Source organism: Curcuma longa, chromosome 21 (assembly GCF_044706935.1).
Source record: "Curcuma longa cultivar G26 ecotype Majalengka, Jawa Barat chromosome 21, ITB_CL_G26_1.1, whole genome shotgun sequence".
Lineage (NCBI taxonomy): Eukaryota > Viridiplantae > Streptophyta > Magnoliopsida > Zingiberales > Zingiberaceae > Curcuma > Curcuma longa.
The window spans coordinates 9,797,094-9,817,969 of NC_133881.1; the positions used below are offsets into that span (position 1 = coordinate 9,797,094).

Genomic DNA, 20,876 nt, shown 5'->3' on the forward strand with positions numbered 1-20,876 from the left:
AGCAGACATTCTCGAACATTTTATTTTATTATTTTATTTTTTTATAATCATCAATTTCATAAGATTTATTGAATTGATGTATCAAATAATTTAAATAGATTAAATTAAAATTTATCGATTCATTTTAAAATAAATTTAAATGGATCAAACAACTTACACTGGTGATTCGCATGGATCAAACGGTGACAGATTCAAATTTAAATTAGCTCACATATTAAGAAAATTTATTTTTTTAAAAAAATTTAAATTTAAATTTAAAATAAAAAATTTAATATATTAATATTTAATCAATCTAAATCATAATTTTAATTTAAAAATTTTAATTTAATTTATTTAAATTATAATTTAAATTTAAAAATTTTAATATTTTTCAAGAGTTTTTAATAGATCCGTATAAATTTAATGGATTTTTAGTGGAAGGATCAGCCTCGAAAATTTAGTTTCCGTTTAATCTAAAATGTTTTTAAAATAAAAATATCGACGACCAACTCCGCCTTGGAAAGCCGTCGCATAATTTCCCATTCCCTTTTCAATTCTTCCCTCTCAGCCTTCCCGGCCACCACAGCCGCCGGATATGGCGATGGCGATGCAGACTGGGATGTCGTCCTCCAAAGTCCTCATCCTCGTCGGTGCAGGTTCGATTCACACCGATCTCCTCTGTTTACTCTTCTGCGATGTTTTTTTTCCCGTTCCGTACTCTTTCTGTTGTCTAGGTCTGACCGGATCGATAATCCTGAGGAACGGCCGGATCTCCGATGTTTTGTCGGATCTTCAGGTGATTCTTCTACTGCGATCTCTCTATCCACTTAGAATTTTGAGATTAGACATGTGTCGTCAAAGAAGTTTTCAGGTATTTAGCATGGGGGGTACAATAGTTATGTCTGTTAAAAAATAACGTATTTTACGAGGCATTAGAGTTACTCTTTCAGCCACCTTAAAAGGTAAGGCGTAGTTCTCTTGTACTGTTCGTTACTGGCATGATCAGACGTTTTTATTATTTTGGAACTTGATGGTCGATCCCTTTATTCTCGTGTAGCAAGATATGGTTGTAGAATTATCTGAAAGAAGTGTATGAGCTTGAATCCTAATTTACATAGCAAGATGCAGTTAGATGGGACCATGTTGCAATTTCTCTATAATTGTAGCCTACCATGCCACAATAGAAATTAAGCAAATTTGCTAGAACCCAATACAACATACTTTACTTTGTTTACTGTTTTATTGATATGATAACCATTTGAATTATTAACTGACCTCATGTATTCTGCTTTGATTTGATGATGTTTCATCGATCCATTTGGGAGGCCAGATTCTTCTGTAACATATATCAGTTCATTTTTTCTAAGTAATATCCTGATTAACTATTAAAATGAGATGTGCTTGCACTTTTCAGGGATTTATGAAAGGTGTAAATGAAGGAGATACCTCTAATAATCACTATGACACTGCACTCCTTGCTTCTCAGGTGTTACTTTTACTTTGTTTCTATTTTTTTATTTTAGTATGTAACAAGGTATTCGTATTGAAGATTAAGTTGTTTATATTTTTGCTCAAGAGGTCACATACTGAAGTTTGCAACTTGGTGCACCATTTAATAATTGACCACATTATGTTACTTTTTATAACAATTCACCCAAGTAAATACTTCCCTTTAAACTATTGGCTAAGTGCCAAACATTGGCATAAAATACTGAAGCACAAGTTGATAAATAGTTCGTTCATAAGGCACTTTCCTCTTTTCCCACAATTCCAACACAAGACTATACTAGGACATCAATGATCACTTCCTCTAAGATGATATCTTTGTCACTCCACCAAATCACTTGTTCGCTACATGTGAGGTGCAATTAATGATAGCTCCACCCAAGAAGTGGCAAACGATGACAACCCATTTACAGGACCTCACCTGTGAAATTGGAGCGTGTAGGTTCAAGTTAAATATATTGGCTCATAAATGGGTCTTAACCTGTTTTGACCTACTATTAAGCGGTTTGTGTTCCAGTTTAGTGTGTTGACCTGAATAACTTACACACTCATACTAACTTGAAACCCTAATATTGTATCCATGTATATTTGATGTGTGCTTACTTGTACCCTGTCCTTGTTTGTAGATTAAGCATTTGGCTCAAGAGATTAGAGAACTGGCGATATCGCGACCAGTGACCATAGTTAATGGTGAAAATTCTACTGGTAAAATCTTAGAAATCTTCATTACATTTTATTTCCTGTTTTCCTTTATTTGCTTTAAATCTTTTCATTTCCTTCTTCACCTATTTTTTCCCTTCAGTAATGTGCTTATCATGTTTCTTCCTTGCAATTTTTGTTTTTAAATTGTCTTGTTAAAATCGTTAAACATAAAGAAGCATATTAGTGAACGTCTATTGGGTGTGCGATGTGTGTTGCAGATTCTCTTATGTTCAGATGATGCAAGCTAAACCAAGCAACCAACTTGGCTGTCAAATTTTGATTGGTGTGTTTGTGGTATAAGCTAGATCTGATTTGCATGTTGGTTACATAATGGAATATCTCCTTTCAATTTTAACTACACTACATAGTTTCACTTCTTCATATTGGCCTTGAAAATAATTTTGTGCTTCCAGTCTATTGTAGATGTTGGTCCTGGTAGCCAGTTTAAGAAAAAAATATTTGTTAAGATATCTAATTAATGATACTTGGTCATGTCTGTATTTCTGATGCTACATCTTCTTCCATCTCATTTTGCATCACATGCCACTACCTTAACATCTGCTGTCACCCAAATCTCATCTCTGAATATCCTTAACATAGTTTGTCTAATTCTTAGCTCCAACGTATTGTGAGAAAACAAGCACACATGGTTATTTAGAGTGTTGTCATACCTTATGCTAACCTTGATTTACATTGCACCTTAGGTAGCATGTTTGTGCTGTGTTACACCTTATTTAGGCTTACTTTTCGGAAACAATGTCTCGAATGTAGTAATAGAAACACCAATAATATTATATCATAATGATACAAAATCACTTCAGAAATCATACTTAAATAAAGCCATTAATAATGTTAAAAAATATTCATAATTTTACAAAACAAACAAGTTGTATAACTGCCCTTGGGATAAAATTAAAAATCTTTTTAAATTAGTTAATCTTAATGTTTATAAGAATAAATAAACTATAAAATGATAAAATGGTATAAGATTGAATACTATTATGATGGCCAATATTGAATTGAATAAATTAAATGAATTCAGAAATAGTTTCATAAGCTTTCAAATTTTGTATTCTGAGAGAAATCAATTTTAAAAAATCAAATAATAAATACTACAGAGTACAATTTTTTTTATAAACATTTTAAAAGAAACTAATATCCTAATTTTAAAAGGGGTAAGCATTCATTGTTAACATATGTATTTTTGAGTTTTACACTTTCCATTAATGTGAGTTATCATTTGTATAAATGTAATTTAATGCACGAGGGCTAACAAAAACAAATAAAGATATGAAAATTAAGATTAAATGAAAGAGAAACATAAAGGAAGTGTGTTAGTTAGAGAGTTGAAATTGAAAGTATTTAAAGTTAAGAAAATATGGTACATGAATGGAATAAAGATCATATAGTTGATATTAATCCTCTGTTTACTTTGAGGTGCGGATTGAGGAAGGAAAGGAATTAAAGGTGGAAAAAAATCCTTAAAGAAAAGAAAATAAAGGGGAGAGAAAAAAATCCCAACAGAAAGAAAAGGGAAAGGAAGAGAAACACTAGGATGGAAAGAAAAAAAATAAGTTGGCGAAGTCACCAATGGTTGCGTGCAAAGTTGGATGTGCCTGTGAGTAAAGCCGCTCGCAATCGTGTGGGGCGGTTGTGCAGGGCCACCTGTGACTCGTAGTCACGCGAGGCGGCTCGCTGTGCCTCCTGTGTGCAGGGCCACGTGTGAGGCGGCCACGTAGGGTTGTGTGAGGCAACTGCGTTGGGTCGGTCGTGTAGTGCCGTCCATGCAAGGCGACCTGTGGCTCGTGTGATTGAGGGTAGAGATGTGACGGAGGAAGGAAAGTCGTGTTTCGTCCGACTTGGGTGGATGAAAAATTGTCCAAAAAAATTGATCTACGAATGGATTCATAAATCCGTCCATCCATTATTTTGTAATAAGTAAACAATGGAAAGGATAAGTAATTCATCCTTTTTAATGAAACAAACACCGGAAAACTTTCCTCAGTTCTTAAATCCGTCCTCCCAAGTAAATTGGGCATAGAGTCTATGAGGGAGCCAAATCCAACATAAGATGCCAAGGAATTTATGTTGGAGGACCCCTTGATATTTGAGCACACTTAAAAAGCCTCACTTAACAATGTGAGACTAAAGGGGTGAAATTTCACTACTCTCCCTTGTAACCTCCTTTGACATGCATTTTAACAAGCCCCTTCAATCTGACATTGTTAAGAGGTGAAGGCCCAAGTCTAATATCATATTAAAGCCAAAGAGGGAGCTGATGTAGCATGAACAAATCATACTGCCCCAAAAAATAACACTTGGTGAATGAAGAGGGAAAAGAATATTATTATTAAACTGAAGATAATCAAATACATTGGATCTTAACTCAAATAAGACCAAGCCAGTGTATCCCAAGACTTTTCCAAAAATCTAAATAACTTTAAACATTTCAAAAGAAAAAAAAACTATTAAAATTCAATAAAATTATAAAAATTAAAAACTCAAAAATTTGTAAAAAGGAATGCTAACTTTATCCCTAAATCTTAGACTGAGTCATTTGCTCTAATCAAATGTCAAATGAGTTGTTAGCACTTTCTTTGGTCATCATTTCCAATCATAAGTAATGTTGCTGGCCAACATTAAACTCAGAAATTACTATAAACGGACACATACTTGCTAGAACTGTTATAAGTAATTTTAGCAATTTTTAATCCTATCTTATTCCTTTGTTCTTTCAAAGTCTTAGAAAACACTAATGGAAGTAGCTTCCTTGTAACACTGTCAACGCACAAAGATGGAGGCTTGGGTGTCATCCAATAATTCCACACACTCTCCAATTCGAAAATTGAACATTATAAATAAACATAAATTAGAGTTAATTTTTCTCACAGTAAAGATGAATGTAAATGCTCTCATAGGACTACCTTATGAGATTTTTAGGGCTCATGAATGCATATGTATGTGTTATATTGTTGTCTTTGGTGCATTGACATATGTTTTATAACAATCATCACTCAACTCAATCCTTTTTCTAGTATCAACATATGTTTTTCATACACCATAAAGCTTTTGTTTTGGTGGATAGAACTAGGCAAAGGAACCAAATTAATATGTCGGCTAGCCTTAAATTACTATAAATGGACAACACATTTCTCTATCTTACTAGAACTAGAACAGTTATAAGCAATTTAGCAAAACTAGTGATAGTCGTAAACTAGTGTTTTCTCAATTTGGTTATTTCCTTTTTGGGTCCTTAAAACTAGTGTGATAGTTGTAAACTTAGATCATAGTCAAAAGCATGTCAACTGTTTCTTAAATATGGTTCAAATGCAGTGAGTTATCAGAAGATGTTATATGAGACTCAGGGATAGTTTGGGATTCTTAGGAGATCAAGTGTTGATAAGAGGTTCTATAGAAGGTCCAAGTGAAGGATCATCATAACACTTCTTGGACGAATCAAGTGAAGGATCCTTAGAAGACTCTTCAAAAGACTCATGCAAAGGATTTGTCAGGGGCTTTTTAGGAGAATTAAATAGAGGATTGTTAGTGAACTCTTAAGAAGATTTGAATGAAAGATTGCTAGGAGGTCTTTAGGTAGCTCAAGTAAAGGGTCGCTAGGGGTCTCCTGAGAAGACTATTGTTAGGGGGCTCTTAGTTGTTACAATTAAAGGATCATTAGTCTTAAGATGGGTCATTTGTTAAGATAAAAAATTTAGCATGTTGAGAGTTTCTTGATGAAATGGGATATTAGTGTGCTCCCTTTCAACTGTGTATTGAAGTTCATATAAGAGACTTTTGATTTTAAAATGGGATAAATTTACAAAGAGGTTCTTTAAATATGAATGGGTTTATCTAAGGCGGTATCGGAGGAGGAATTGAGTAATTTTCTAATGTCAAGCCTTGTAGTTTAGTTTTAAATAAGGTGAGAGCTCCGGGTGCTGTTACCTTTTGACTTGAAGTCATGTCTTCTAGATGAATAATAATAATGTGGTAAAGTTTTCTTATCTTCAAAATTATATTCAAGCTTTTTGGCTTTATAATAGGTATCCTCCACTGGAAAAAATGAAACTGAGTTAAATCGTTTTGAATTTTTGGTCTAACTCTGTTTATGAATAGAAGGCTCAGCCTAGGTTCTTTGCTAATCATAATGCCTGTTCAAGTGCATGGAAGAGACAAGAGAACATGTTTGTGCATGATGAAGAGATGAACAGAACCTTCCTCTTTGTGCATTGGATAACCATACTACCTGTTTGTTAGTATCCACCTCCTGTTGGTAGCACGAGAACAAGAGCACATCCTGGTTACATGATCTTGTTCTTATGGATGGGCAAGCATTTGATAGGTAGCCCACTTGATCTTTATCAAGCCATGCCTTGATCAAATGACTAATGGAAGGGTCCACTGCTTGTTTTTGTTGATCAAACCATTTCTTGATGAAACAATTGTGCAAAATCTATCTTTAATCAATCACGAGTTACTGCTAAGCCTATTGCTAGTTTTGCAAATCAATTGAACCAAACCCTTGTAGACTTGATCACTAGGTCAACATACAAGTTCTTCATTCACAGGTTACTGATTAGTCTACTGATAATTTTGCAATTAATCCAACCAAACTCTTTACACTTCTATATTTTTCTTTGCCAAACGTGCAGTCCATATGATGATATCTACTCAATTGCCCACTGTGTAATTGTTTGTTTTGAGTGCATACTGAACTTGGAATTATGGCTCTAAATGCTAGTCAGATGTTTTTAGCTGCATGCCTCAAGAAGTGTGTATAGTTGCACCTGGAATGCTAATGATGATTACTCTTATTGTCTTACTTCAGGTGGTTTATCATCCTATATAATGCCTGCTGCTGCTGTTGGAACATTAGGGTATTGCTACATGTGGTGGAAGGTAGATTCCTTAGCTATGAAAATACTAGTCTATCAAAAAACCTTAATCGGAGAGCCTTAATTTTACTGTTTCTGCATTTCAGATGGTAATAGCTCTCAATCACTATATTTTTTTTCTATATATGAGTTGTTTTCTAATACAAATTGAACAGGCAGAATACATCTACCAGCTGGATGTGTGTCTAAATAGTTTCACAAGATGATACTTTGGTTATATTTACATGCTATTTAAATATATGTGGGAAGATGTAAATAAAAGCATGTAAAATAAGGTTAGTTGGCAGAAATACAATGAACATATTTTTAAGAAATTTATGAAAATGGGTTGGCTTAAATAAGTTATCCTCTATCCCAAATATATTTTTCAAGATTTGTGGTTAGTTAAATTGTTGCATATATGAGGGCATACATAATTGATTCTTGTTTCATGTGTGAATTACAGAAGACAATCATTTGGGGTGTGTGTGTGTGTGTGTGGTTGCCGCGCTTGGTTGGGGGGGGGCACCATCTTTTTAGGGATTCTGAGATTGGATTTTGCAGTCATTTACTCCTTTCACACTTAACCATGATGACCATTTAAACCAGTATAAAAGGCTATATTCTTATATGAAGAAAGGATTGATTGTCTTCTTTTACTCTCTTTCGTTTGCAGGGATGGTCCTTCTCTGACGTCATGTTTGTCACCAAAAAGAATATGGCTAATGCTGTTGCAAATGTGTCAAAGCAACTAGAGCAAGTATCTGCAGCTCTAGCTGTATGCCCAAGACTTTCTTATTATGCTTGAGTTTCAGAGTCACTTGTTTGTTTATCATATTATTCTGATGTCATTGTTCTTTCTAGGCAACAAAAAGGCATCTAACCCAGAGGCTTGAAAACTTGGATGGGAAACTGGATGAGCAGCAGGAGATATCTAAGTGTATTATGAATGAGGTCAGTAAATAGCAGCGTTTATCCATTACCTGTTTAAGGGTATTAAGATTGACAGTATCCAAAAATTTGGAATAACCACTTGATGCTTTAGACCAAATCCTGTAAGAGTAAAGTATCTTTACAGTGTGATTCTCTTTGACGATAGATTTATGACTATAAATGTAGTAGATATAGCGATTGAGCTTACTGATGAACCTAGTATACTGTGGCAATGCCTTAATTTTGAATACAAATTCCTCATTCATTATTTGATTAACTGTTGGGTATCTGAACATTTATCTTGGAGCTCTGCAATGTTAGCTTCAGGTTACATTATCTTTTGTGCTTGTTAATTTTGTTGTCAAGTTCTATGATGCTTGTTAGATCAACAAAATGGGTTTTTTTTATTAGTTTGTATAATTTACAGGTCAGTGATGTTAAAACTGAGCTTTCTCAAATTGGCTTTGATATCGAGTCGCTGCAGCAAATGCTAACTGGGCTTGTAAGTTATTACTAATCTTTATTAGTGCCAACAAATTAGACATAATTCATGACAATTGACAAGACTTTGTCACTGTTAACAGGAAGGAAAGATAGGACATCTCGAAAGTAAACAGGTTTTATTTTATAGTGATTTGATAACGATGTGTGCTGGGTATCAAGAAGGATTCTACTTAGACCATTTTGTGCATGTATTGCGTTGCAGGATGTGACCAATGCAGGCATATACTATTTGTGCAAATTTGTTGGAGGGGTTAAAGATGGACTGAATGTTAAGTTCTTCCAGGTCAGATGCTGTAACCATTCTTATAGTTAATAGAAACATGATGTGTTTGACATGTAACTTCACCTACTTTGTTTTTGATGCGGAGCAAGATTAACTTGAAAAATCTCTTAATGTCTTACTTGAATTAGGACATACAGCATGGCAATGATTTTTGAAATGTCTTTTTTTCTTTTATGGTAACTGTTCCTAAAGGGTTTACCTGTGGATTTTAGTATTTGTTATACACTTAATACCTCAGTAGTTGAGGCATCTGAGCCTCTAGCAACTACCTGGTTGAAATCCCACAGTTTTTGCACCCTCTAGTTAGGAAGTTATTTTTTAAAATAAATCGCTAAGATTTATTCTGATTAAATGATACATAACTTTGCTAAGCGAGTATTTTAAGGCCTAAACCTCTATGCCAAAGTTAATAATCTGGCCAACATTGTAGACCATGTAGGGCATTGAGGTTAACAGTTTTACTACTTAAGGTTGAGCACATATACCGTAAGATTATGGCTCTACACCTGACAAATATATATTAGGGCTATAGGTTTGAGCTGCATAGCAAAGTTACTAACTATTGCAATCGTGCAACTTCAATTTGATAGGGAAATGGTAAAATTTTTGAACTGAACTACTGTTCTTACCGGGAGCCTGTGCAAGTATGTTTTAGTTTTACACTTAACTCTGTGGATGCCATGAAACTGCAGGATTTACAACATGCTCCACTAACTTATGGTTTTTCAAAATAAGTGTGCATACAACATCAATCTCATTGAGATAGAGTAACTACTTACTCCCTCACAGCCTCAGATAATTTGGGGACTGCCTATCTGTGTGTTAAGACTAGTGGTGGAGGCTGGAATGTTTATATTTGTAAGCATATTATAAATTTTATAATATAAATTTGACATTGGGATACACTTCTTCTGGTTAATCTATGGTCTTAAATAACAGTATATAATGGATAAAATCCTTATATTTTTATTTTTCCTAAATTTAAAATATTAAGTTGTCAAATTATTGTCAGTTAATTGACCCCACTTGTCACTATATCCCTCTGCCCCTGGTTAAAATCATCCCTTAACATTCTCTTTTTGCGTCCATAATTTTATGGTTTTTTCAATGAACTGATTATAGTTTCCTTTGGTATGTACAAAATCTATTATTAGCCTAACTAATTCAGCTATGCAGTGCTCGATCCCTTTGATGTTATAACAGCTTATTACATATTTTTCTCCTGAAACAGGAAACTGCCGAGAAGCTCCAGCTCCCTCATTCTTCAGTCGCCCCGTTCTCGCCGGACAAATCAATCAAGGTGCGTCTACCATTTTATTCCTTCATGGACAAGCACTTTGCTCCCTCATCATAGCTTCCTTTTTCTTCAGGGGTTGCAATTTCTCATGGAGAATTTCAAAGATGGAAATGCGGATAGTCCCAAATCCAACCCTATTCCGCAGAAAGACAACCAGGAGAAACCCTTGAAACCAGCCATTCTGAGAAGTACCACAGTACACAGGTCCTACCCTGGCGGTATTGCTTTACGAAGGCAGGGGATTGCTTTATGACACTCCTCAATACCCTACTTGGTTACATCATAATCCTTTATGATGAAATGCAATTTAATTTCATTGTGCAAGTCCATTAATGTTTTTCTCGGATTGGTTATTTAGCGTGTGATCTCTGCCTTATGCAATCTGCCCATTTGGACGATTGATATCGTTATTCGTTAGTCCAATTTGTTGTATTTTGTCAAATAGTAGTAACTTAACAAGATGAAAATAAAATACAGTCGCCAAATTGTCCTGTAAAAATTCTTGTATTACTTATTTTACATGCTAGTATTGGCTTGCCAGCTCGTGTATTATAATTGAGGACCATCTAAAATGCTAATTATTTTCCTTGTGGGTGTCTTTTAAAATCATATATGTTATCGACAAGTGTTGCTTACAGCTTATCATATGCATCGCAACATTAACTTCACAAAAGTTGTCGAACATTCCGAGGGATACCAAAGGGTGCATGCATGCATCATATTAGAGTGCACTAATTTAGATGGTCTTTCTGTTCTATCTTTTTCATTAATATTAGTATTTTATATGTCGATTTTCAATGCATATGATCCATATTTGAAATGTTTAAATTTGAAAATAATTTTGATGATTCGGATGCAATTTCAATAAGTTTCTCCTTCTTTATTTGTGTGTGCAAATTTAATCTCCTCTGTTAAGTTGTTGAAGATAAAAATCTGATATTTTAATTTAGTCGGTAAGATCGTCTCATATCGAAAACGTTCGGAAGTATTTTCTTATATTTTTCTCAGGTGGTGGTAATTTACTTAGAGTGCATTTGGTTCAATTCACTTTGGGTGTGTTTAGTTCAATTCACTTAGGAAAAAATTTTAGTCTAATAATCATATAATAGAGATTACTAAAAATAAAATATAATATAATTTTATTTAATTTAATCTTAAGTAATATTATAATTTAATATTTACTAATTATCTTCCGTTCAATCTTAAATATTTTTATATACGCAATCAAAGGATGCTGGGCATCTGGATTGACCGCCGTATGCGTTTCTCGATTTACCCTGGTGGTCGGTGGGAAACTTCCGTGGGACCGGGCCGACCATCTCCAGAGATGTGGTTACTGGATTATCATTTTTTAAAAATATTTTTATAATTAAATCAATTTAAGATTTAATTAATTTTTCAGAATATACCCTAATTTATAATATAACTAAATCAATATAATTTTTTTTTCAACTTAATCAGTTCGCAATCACCTTCTATCCATTTCCACTTTTTTATCTAGAGGTTTCTACCCATTTCCTACCTTTTTATCCTCACGAGATGCCTCAACCACGGCCATGGCGGACGTCCACAGCCTTGGGCATACTAGATCTTTATATATGGCGACAGGGTCCACATGCTCCATCCTCTGTCTTCCGCCATTAATCGCGCAAGAACAAGAGCTGCGATTGATCGGTTTAATGACGATTGAAAGGTTGGGAGAGAGACGTGTTTAGAGCGCTTGTGATTGAGGATGAGTTGAGCGGCGCCGGAAGCGCCGCCATGGACGACGAGCTGCACTGCAGCTCCAGATCATTGGTCTACAACAGCGATGAGGAGGGGCGTTGAGCCACTTTGAGAGGAAGCGGGCGCTGGGGGATGCTACCTCCAATAGCGGGAGAATGATCATGGTTCCTCGCCGGCGAGATTCGGAGATTGATGGCGTTGTTCGATTTTACGTGGGTGATGGATTCTTTGTTGTTGGATTGTCTTTTTTTTTTTAGATTTATTTGTGTTTTTCTGTTGGATTTGTAGGCGGAGCGGCTGCGGGAGGTGAGGAAGTGGCACTGTCGAGGGCTTTTGGCAGCGGAGGGGGAGGTGGCGCGGCGGTTGAGGGGGAAGGAGGAGGAGCTTGATGTGGCGAGGCTGGAAACGACGTGGCGTGCGGTTTTATTGCACGGCGGTCCGGGGAGGATAATTTTGAGAATAATTTTTTTATTAACTTTCGAATCATGAAAAATTTTATATTTCTTAGATATTTTAATTTCAGATTATATCCTCTATTTTATTGACGTGACAGACCTATTTCATTATCGAGAATTACAAATTACCTAAATCAAATAAAAATTTTATTGATAATTAAATAGATAACTAAAGTTATCAATAATAATCTTAAACTAAATGCATTCTTAGAGGTTTCGATGAAATCCACGTACTAATCTAGTTAGACTCTCTACATTCGAGTTTAAGATTTTGTTTGCCGTCTATACTCTTGTTTTAGAATGGCATAAGAAGCTAGATATTTCAGCCTTTGATTCTCGATCCTCCGCAAAGGTATATATCATAGACATATTTAGTCATTGGTATTTGTGTTTGTCTTTTGTAGGTTTGGATGCTGTTATTTTTAATAAACACATTGATTTGTTGGAGTTTGTAATTTCATTGATGAGTTATGATGCAAATTTCATTGGATTTCAAAATAGCACTATTGTTATGTTGGATATATTCAGAACAATGTGCATCTGGATTTGGAAAACTTACACCAATGTAGTTGTTAATAATTTTAATATTTAAAACTACATTGGAATGGTATGTAGGTCACTTTAATAGGTTTTTTTTTAGCATCCACAATGAAAGGAAGGCATCGTGGTTCTATTCGTTTACATGATTGACACATTGATTATCAAACAGTTCCCCTTTGGTGTTTTCTTGGGCATACAAGATATGTAGCATATCATGGTCTATTGGTCAATATATTTTAAAATTAAAATTCAGCATCCGAAATCTTTAGATTCCATATATAGCTTCCAATTGTGAAACTTAAGCATGAAGTAGTAAGTACTTTAGTAAAATCAAATAGTTGGAGAAATTTAATATATTTTTTGATCAGCAGAAAATATATCTTAGAAGTTTAGATTTTCAAGTGTACCAATTATTTTTATTAAAAGAGATGTATCTTTATTGCTTAGTATTGTAGACCGAGGTGCTTCGATTCCTATGAATTCAACTTAATTAAAACATCTAAGTGACCTCTTTTGTAATCACTTCACAAATAAAAAAGAACTTACAAGATCAATAATTGAGGAGTTGCTTAAATTTTATTCCCATAGAGTTGAAGTAGATGATGATATTTTAGTATGTTATAAATTATATATATTTTATATATATTTATTTGTATCTTATTTTCTTCTATAACATATTAGGTTAATTTAAGTTTTGTAGATATAGTAGATGTGTTTGACAATCTTGATAAATTCAACTGGGTTGAAGCTATAGAACAATTTATGGCTCCATAATTACTTAAGATTGGGGACCTATTTTCATTAACTTAGACAAATCAATCCAACACCATACTTTCTTATCTAAAGGGATTTGTTGATCTTCTGTGAGTTTATTTTTGATGTTAAATTTGATAATATTTTGTGGACATTTATGAGTATATAACACTTGTTATAATGAATTAGGCATGATTTTTGGAGCATGTTCCAATTTAAAAATCATACAATAATGGAATACGAATAAACAACTAGAGGAATATTCCTCCATATATTAGTAAGGTGAGTGTCTTATTCAATCGAGTTTCATCTGAAGAGGTAAATATTGAACATTGTCACCTAACTTAGGTTAACATGTAGTTTCTAAGATTTATTTTTATAATTTTGACAGGTTATTATTGAACTAATTCCTAGCCAATATGAATATACATTGATTGAGAACTTTGATTTCGTTGATGATACTCCGCGTCCAATGGAGACATCACAATTAGATATCACAGAAGCTGGATGTCAAAGTAATAATGAATATCACAACTACATAATTTAAGCAAACTGAATCAAAGAGCTAACATTGGAGAACATGCAATTGAATGAAAGGGTGAAAGAATTATTCAAAATAATGGAAAATAAAGGCATGTAGGCTAACTCAAGCAATCCTATAGTCGATCCTCATCTTGAACTAGTGCTTTTGGAACAAGGAGTAGGAGAGGACGTGATCAAAATCACTATGATTACAAGGATATATACTCCAATTGATAGTCCATTGTGGCTCTAACTTTTACCTAAGAAGAATCAGAGCAAGATACAAATCTAAGAGCCTATGGAGATCATCATAATAGAAGGAGAGGGTGAAAAATTTATAAAAGAACCTGAAGATGTTGTGGACAAGGGGAAAAGAAAAATTGATGGGATGATATGAAAGAAGAAAGAGATACTCTCTCAATTATGGAAGGTAATTCCAAAGAGTAGAGAAGGATGCAACAAGGATTAACTTAACAAAATGAGAAAATAAGTCATTATCATAAGTGTGTATTTACACATAAATTAGTTTAAGTCATTTGATTTAATTCATTAATTAAATGTATTTTATATTTATGATAGTAGTATGTTAAAGAAGTAATTTAAGACTTAGAAGAAAAAAGAACAAGATAAAGATCTGGTCTACTTGTTAATACAATTGGAGAAGCTAAAGTATATTAGTCTAAATTCTGAATTATATAGTTTATTTAATTAAGTGGCAAGTTAAGATAATTATTTGGTTTTTTAATTTATTTTCTTGATTTATAGTAATTGATTTACTTTGCAGGTTTACAACTGAATTAGTTTGGGAGGAACCACCTTTTGGTTTAACTATGTCTTTCTTGTTATCTGATGTGAATGGAGAGGTTCTACAAAAAAGGAGTTAATTGACACATATTGTATTATTCTATTTAGAGGGGCATCCTCGTCTAGTAAGTCATACAACAAGTCTATATATTATTCAACCTTCTTTATTGTAAGGAATTTAAATGATTTTGAAATATATAATATTATAATATATTTTATTATTTGGTTATGTATGTCCTTGAATATTTATAGTCAACATAAAAATCCTCAAGGAAGTTTGTCATGCCACAAGTGATAAAGATAGATATAGAAGATGGAGGAGTTATGTATATTTTTACACCTTTGACCATTGATCAAACACACTCACTTGTTGTTGGTCGATACCAAGGCAATGACTTTCAATTATTATAATTCTCTTGCAAGTGACTATAAATCAAAATCTGATTTGAAAGAAGTGGTGAGCATCCAATATTCATGTTTATGCTAGTATTGTAGTATAAATTCTAGTTGATGTCTATTTTATATTCCTGTTCATTCTTATAGGTATGGGAATTAAAATAATATACTCGTGAGAAACTTGCTGCAATTCATCCGTATTTTGAAAGTCATCATCCCTTGGCCAATAGATCTATCTCATAGTAGAATGTCCACAACAAGAAGTTCGGTAAGTAAAGGAGAATATGAATATAAAATTTGTTGATGTTATTTATAGTATTGACTGTGCCTTTTTTGTGATGCAATACATTCGATGTCTGCTATTTGATCTGAAGATGAACTTCAAACAAACAGACATGAACAAATTTAGAATTGATGTACTAGTATCAATTTTGAGGAACATATTGTGCAAAATATCTGATTAATTATTCATAATTGTGTTATAAGAAAAGCAACTGGATAGGGAATTTAAAGTTACAATTGTGTAGTATTTTTACTTTTATATCTTCAATTCATAAATTATATTTAACCCTAATGTTCGTAGTATATATAGTATTGGTTGTGTAATAGACATTGTTATTTATGATATGAGAAGTGTATACTGAATGGTCACAAGAATAACTTAATTGCCTAGCCAAATAGAAAATCACAATCTCCAAATTTGCATGATGTTGCTGATCAATGAAAATCGTCAATGTAAACCAATCCCAGCAAGTCTGAAAAGGATTATCTTGTTTTAGACTTTATGCCAAATGATAAGCAACCATAACTAACTTCACATTGCTTAGAACTAATACTTCACATCATATCTACGTTCTGCAGACTCAACCCTTTCTAGTGGTTGTAATTTTATAGAAATCTAAATAATCTAGGTTCATAAATGGATTTCAGTCAAAACCCACTAATTGACCTAGACATGCCCGATTAGACTCATTTCATGTCCTGTAAGTTTCTAAGGCTGTAAGGAGTCAATGCCCTCCATTACTTATTGTGGTCTCTTCGAAGGTGTTCCGCTATTATGCTAACTTTTAAGTAGAACGTGGTCCTAGTCTCAGAGAGATCAGACCCACATAGGGCCTGATCTGGGATCAAATTATGCCTATGGTAATGTTGATCTCCCAACACTAGGCCTACGTTGTTCCTTAATCAGAACAAAAGTTTGACACCATATGTACCTTGTTCCTGCTCAACCCTTCCTAATGGTCGTAAGTTTGCAAAAATCTAAATAACCTTGGTTCATTAGGGGATTTTAGTCATAACCCAATGATCGACTTAGACAAGTTTGATTAGATCTATTTCAAGTCATGTGATTTTTTAGACTACAAGGAGTCCAATGGTGCCCTCTATTTCTTATTTCGGCCTTTCCAAAGGTGCTCTAATGTTATACTTAACTTTCAGCTAGAACGTGATCCTGATCTCAGGGAGATCAGGCCCACATTGGGCCTGATCTAGGATCAGATTAGTGTTGGGATCGGTGCATTCGCTAGAGGGGGTGAATAGCGGTTTTCTTTCTTTTCTGCGAAATCGTTAGCGGAAGCAAAATAGAAAAAGCAAGATTAAAAGAAGACAATCGCTAACTCGTTCGATTTACTTGCACTACAAAAAAACAGGTATTTTGCGACGAACTTTTGGGACGAAAACATTTCGTCGCCAATTAGCAACGAAATTTGGGACAAATCCATATTTCGTTGCTAATCTGCAATAAATTTTGCGACGAATCCAATATTAGTCGCTAATTTAGCAACTCAATAAATTCGTTGCTGGGTTCGTTGCAAAAAATTAATCATCGCTAAATTAGTCACAATTTGGCGACGAAAATCGTGTTCGTCGCCAAATCGGCGACGCATATGATTGTTCGTCGCCAATTTGGCGACGAAAATCCTGTTCGTCGCTAATTTGGCGACGAAAAATTTGGTTCGTCGCCAATTTGGTGACGAATTTGATTGTTCGTCGCCAATTTGGCGACGAACAAGATTTTCGTCGCCAATTTGGCGATGAATAATAAAATTCATCGTCAATTTGGCGACGAACAATCAAATTCGTCGCCAAAATTGGCGACGAACCAGATTTTCGTCGCCAATTTTGTAACAAATGCTGGATTCATCCCAAACTTAGGGACGAATTCTGGATTTGTCCCAAAATTAGGGACGAATTCTGGATTCGTTCCAAAATTAGGGACGAATCTAGATTTCGTCGCGAAATTTCGGGACGAATTCTGGATTCGTCCCAATTTTGGGACAAATTTAGGGACGAATCTAGAATTCGTCGTAAAAATTAGCGACCGAATCGACGTTCGGTCGCTAAATTAGCGACCGAATTCCAGTCGGTCGTTAAATTAGCGACCGAAATCCAGTCGGTTGCTAAATTAGCGACCGAATTCCAGTCGGTCGCTAAATTAGCGATCGAACTCCGATTCGGTCGCTAAATTATAATTTAAAAAATTGGTTTATAGGGATGAAATTTTGCGACGAACGGAGAATTCGTCGCCAAATTGGCGACGAAATTTGCAACGAAACCGAGTTTCGTCCCCAAATTTCCCCGATTCCCGCTCCTTGCCCATAATTTTGATACAACTTGGCGACGAAATCTTGTTTCGTCGCCAAATCGGCGATGAATACCTTGTTCGTCGCCAAATTGGCGACGAAATTGGGGACGAAAGCGATTCGTCGCAAAAAAACTTAAGTAAAACCCTAGCTGTCGTCTCCTCTTTTCTTCTCGCACGCGAACAGCCCTCCCTCTCTCGCCGATCTCTCGCACGCGAACAACCCTCGCCGATCTCTCGCCGGATTTCTCTCCCTCGCCGGCGGATCTCTCTCTCTCACCGCCGGATCTCTCTCCCTCGCCGCCGGATCTCTCTCTCACCGATCTCTCGCCGGATCTCTCTCCCTGGTCGCCAGATCTCTCTCCCTCAGCGCCAGATTCCTCCGTAAGGTTGCTCCTTCCTTTTTCCTATTATTTTTTTGTGTTTTTCGGCGCCGGCGCCGGTGGAAAGAGATGGTCGCCGTCGGCCGTCGCTGGCCTGTCCCTGGCCGCCGTCAGCCGTCGCTGGCCGCCCTTGGCCGGTGCTTCGGTGAGAACTATGTTCAAGAGTTGGTGGAGAAGGCTCCTCAGGTTTCCGTTTCTCTTCCGCATATTTTTCCTTTTTTTCCTTCACCTGAAAACTAGAATTTGGTGCGTGTATGTTTTGTTCATGATTGGTTGGGGTTGTTTATAATTGAAAGTGCTTAGTATCCTGTTATTTTTCTATATTGGGTGAGATCGATATGGTGTGACTTTCTATTGTTTTGCTTTTGAATAATTGGTTCTAGAATCGCCTTTAGCTTGACAAAACCGTAGATAACTTAAGAAGACAATGATCTGGTGTGCTGTTGTGAAATTTTAATTATTCTACTCTTTCAAATTCCTGTTGTGTTTGAGAAGCCCATTAGAATTTGGTGGATTAACATTGAGAATTATCTATTCTACTAAAAGAAGGCTAGAAACTCAAGAACAATTGCAACATGTTCAATTAGGATAGTCCTCATTTGCTATGTTGAGACAGAGTTCAAGTAAAGACTAGCTATTAGATTTACATATAATTTTTCTGGGACAACCTAACGTCTAAGATTAGGTTGGAATGTGATAAATTCTGCATACAGAAACTATTATTTGAGAAGCATATAAGCTGAAGTGTTGTAATTTTGGCATGGATCATTACAGTTATCCTTGTCTAACTTAATGGCAATTTTGAGATTTTTATCATCAGCCTTTCATATAGCAGGTCTTTGCGTGAGTGTTGACTTATATTGAAATTACTTGTATCAGCTAGATATTTATTTAAATGCTTTATAGTATTTTATTAACCACACTCACAAAAATTTAAATTAGTTCTTATTTCTGCAGCTTCCATCAGACATTGAGTGGCATTTCATTGGGAACTTGCAAAGCAACAAAGTGAAAACACTTCTTGGTATCAACTATTCTTTTGATATCTGAAGTTATCTTTGTTAATTTATTTAAATAAATCACGTGCATGGTTGTGCAGATTGACAAGAAATTGCATCTTCATTTGATCAACACACTTAGTTTATATTATATATTTTAAGTTTGCCTCTTTTTTTTTTTTTTGCTTTTTTGTTGAGTCTTATTGGGTCTTTGTTTTTGATATTCCTGAAGCTTGTAGATGCAAGACAATCCCAGCTCATTCAAGATAGGAACAACATAGGAACTAACCACTGTATTGTACTTGCTCATACAGGATAGGTGGTGATCCTTCATGAGTTTTTTTGTGTATGCATTTTTTTAAGCATTATTTTATTTATTTAATATGCATTTTATTACAGCTGCAAGTTAATAATTTATATATTGTTAATAATACTGTTTGTTTTTTGTTAAACAGATTTTGATAAACAAATCAAAAAAAAAGTTAGTCTTTACATATTTAATTTATAGGTTTTAGTATTAGTTTTAATTTTAAGAATGATACTTTCTCTTTATCTTATTTTTCTATGCAGGCGAAGACAAGATAGTGACGAAGAATCAAGCAGAGTTTCCGACGGACCACGATGATCTCTTCTATCTTGTCTTTATCTTCTGATTTGTTTGTACCAGTACTTTGTAGCTTCTTTCCTGTATTATGATGATGTGACTTGGTTAGACTTATAGACATGTACATACATGTCTAATGTAGTTATTTGCTGGATTGTATTATGAGTTTTATGGATTGTAGATGTTATGAATATTTGGATGTTATGGATATGGATGATTTGGATGTTATGGATTCATGTATGTTATGGATATTTGGATGAAATGAATGGATGTTATTGCTTTATTTGTATTGGATTTGATATGCTTGTTTATTACAGGTTACATGTATTTACTGAGGAGTCAGAAACTGGTTTGTTGAGTGACATTCGGCGGCTGGACTGCGCACGCCGGCGGGGGTTCTTCCGGCGTCGCCACCTCTGTTCCTTCGAAGTTCCGGTGAGCTGCTGCACCTGTAGACACCGCGCGTCGACGAGGGGTTCTCAGAAGATCGCGCGGCAAGTCCAAGGCTCCAGAAAGACCATCAGAGCAAGGAGGAAGCGAGGGATTCTGGTTTGCAGCTCAAAATTGCTTCGCGCAGTTCCTGTTCGCGCCACAGAGGGTTTCTTCGGCGTTTTTCAGGGTTCGGCTGCGAGCAACAAGACCCTCAACCACTGTGAAGGTTCCAAACGGATTGTTGAAGCCAACATTGCTGGATTCAAAGGTTTGATTGACGCCAAACCAACAAAGCAGCGGAAGAAGATCTGAGGGATGTTTGTTTTCTCGTTTCTGAAATTCCAGTTTCCGATAGTTCCCGAAATTCCATTTCTGCATCTTGTTTAGAGCTTAACAATCAATACTTGCAATCGTGAATTCGAATTAGTGTTTAGAGCTTAACTAATCAATGCTTGCAAGTGGGATTTGGAAGTTGAAATCGATGTGAGGTGTTCTTGCATTTCAGATTTTTTTCGGGTTATCAGACTTGGCACTGTTCTGTGCCAAGCGAATTGTTCCGTGCCAAGGGATTCATTTAGTTGGTTTAATTAAGCAATTTGATTACG

General features: G+C 35.1%; 1 protein-coding gene across 1 annotated transcript; it reads left to right on the top strand.

Annotated features, from left to right (window-relative positions):
• The first annotated feature begins 472 nt into the window (after positions 1–472).
• LOC141814910 (uncharacterized) lies at positions 473–10,633 on the top strand. The gene is made up of 12 exons (XM_074702867.1): positions 473–635; positions 714–775; positions 1,394–1,465; positions 2,112–2,190; positions 7,016–7,086; positions 7,738–7,839; positions 7,926–8,015; positions 8,422–8,496; positions 8,579–8,611; positions 8,701–8,781; positions 10,013–10,081; positions 10,152–10,633. The coding sequence occupies exons 1-12, from the start codon at positions 575–577 to the stop codon at positions 10,329–10,331; spliced, it is 975 nt and encodes a 324-aa protein (XP_074558968.1). The 5' UTR covers positions 473–574; the 3' UTR covers positions 10,332–10,633.
• Positions 10,634–20,876: the final 10,243 nt, after the last annotated feature.